Source organism: Terrapene carolina, unplaced genomic scaffold, assembly GCF_002925995.2.
Source record: "Terrapene carolina triunguis isolate 2854851 unplaced genomic scaffold, T_m_triunguis-2.0 Scaffold21659, whole genome shotgun sequence".
Taxonomy (NCBI): Eukaryota; Metazoa; Chordata; order Testudines; family Emydidae; genus Terrapene; species Terrapene triunguis.
Genome location: NW_020686010.1, coordinates 1 through 2017, shown reverse-complemented (window position 1 = coordinate 2017; position 2017 = coordinate 1). Strand labels below are relative to the sequence as shown.

General features: G+C 58.6%; 1 protein-coding gene across 1 annotated transcript; it reads left to right on the top strand.

Annotated features, from left to right (window-relative positions):
- Positions 1–481: 481 nt before the first annotated feature.
- On the top strand, positions 482–1787 carry LOC112124521 (olfactory receptor 1361-like; the record flags this gene model as incomplete). Its single annotated transcript, XM_024223007.2, has 2 exons — positions 482–1434; positions 1729–1787. Coding segments are annotated over exons 1-2 (1012 nt in total), but the record flags the coding sequence as incomplete, so codon positions are not given.
- Positions 1788–2017: the final 230 nt, after the last annotated feature.

Sequence of the window (2017 nt, the reverse complement as noted above, 5' to 3'; positions counted from 1 at the left end):
GGATGGACAGATGGGTAGTGTGAAGAGTGGATGGATGGATGGATGGATGGATGGACAGATGCGTAGTGTGACGAGTGGATGGATGGATGGATGGATGGATGGATGGGGAGTGTGAACAGTGGATGGGTGAATAGATAGATTGATGGACAGACAGGGTGATCCATGGATGGGTGGATGGATGGATGGATGGACAGATGCGTAGTGTGAAGAGTGGATGGGTGAATAGATGGATGGACGGATGGGTAGTGTGAACAGTGGATGGGTGAATAGATGGATGGACGAATGGACAGGGTGATCCATGGATGGATGGATGGATGGGGTGATTAGTGGACAGATGGATGGAGGGATGGAGGGATTTGTGTATAGATTAGTGGATGGATGGATGAACAGATGGGTGGCTGGCTAGACAAATGGATGGATCTCCTTTCATCCATCACCCAAACTCTCAGCCCTATCCCCATCTCTTTCCCCACTCAGGCCCATGGACAGCACCAACGGCAGCGTCCACCCTGACTTCCTCCTGCTGGGGCTTTCCAGCCACCCCGGCCAGGAGCACCTGCTCTTCTCCCTCTTCTTCTGCATGTACCTCCTCAACCTGCTGGGCAACCTACTGATCCTGCTGCTGACCCGCTCCGACCCCCGCCTGCGCGGCTCCCCCATGTATTTCTTCCTCAGCCACCTCTCGCTGGTGGACGTCTGCTTCACCTCCACCACCATGCCCAAGATGCTAGCCAACCTGCGTGCCCAGCGCCAGGGCATCCCATACATCGGGTGCCTGGTGCAGATGTACTTCTTTGTGGCCTTCGCCATCACCGAGAACTTCCTGCTGGGTGCCATGGCTTTGGACCGCTACCTGGCCATCTGCCGGCCCTTGCGCTACGCCGTCCTCATGAGCCCTCTGCGGCGCCAGGCGCTGGTGGGCTCTTCCTGGCTGCTGGCCCATATCCACTCCCTGTTGCACACCCTGCTGATGTCCCGGCTCTCCTTCTGCGGCCGCACCCGCCTCCCGCATTTCTTCTGCGACTTCCAGCCCTTGCTGGCCTTGGCCTGCTCCCGGAAGCGGCTCAACGAGCTACTCAGCTTCTTGGAGGGGGGCGTCCTCATCATCGGGCCCTTCCTCCTCATCGTCCTCTCCTACGCCCGCATCCTCTGGGCCGTGCTCCGGGTGCCCGAGAGGCGCGGCAAGGCCTTCCAGACCTGCGGTGCCCACCTGGCCGTGGTGGGGCTCTTCTATGGCACGGCCATCAGCGTCTACTTCCGGCCCCTCTCCAGCTACTCCGGGGACAGGGACAAGCTGGCCACGGTCATGTACACCGTGGTCACCCCCACGCTCAACCCCTTCATCTACAGTCTGCGCAACCAGGACATAAAGGCCGCCCTGAGCCAGGGCCTAGACAGGCTAAGGGGGGCGTGGTGGGGCTGGGGTCAGGAGAGGTAGGGCCGAAGGGCAAGGGGGGAGGGCTAGGGCTGGGATAGGGGAGGAGGTGGGTCTCTGCAGGGTTAGGGGACATGTCCCTGTGGGGAATGAGGGGGCGTGTCCCTAAGGGGCATATCCCTTGAGGGAGTGTGTCCCTGTGGGTAGAGGGCGTGTCTCTTGAGAGGCCATGTCCCCAATTCAATTCCGGGAGCTCGCCGCGTCGCGGTTCGCCGTGAGCGTGTTGATCCGTTTTCGTTTCAACTTTGGCACGACGTCAAATCTCTCTGCCTCTTTCTTGCCACTCCCCGAAGTCGGGGCCGGCGCCGTTACAGCCTGCGGCCAAAACTCCTGATCGTAAACTATCGCGCAGGTTGGTTTCTCTGAGGTCCACTGATCTCCGGTCTGTGGACCAAGTCTTTGGTCGCCCCCTCGGTTCTCATTACAAGAGCTGTTCTACCGACAGAAATCTCCAGTCTCTGCTGGATTATAGTACATTAAATTTAATATATATTATGGATACATGGATGTTACACTCAGACGTGTCCAGTGGCCTTCAACGACCACTGAGGTGGTGCTACATCCTACCCAACTTACTCAGGC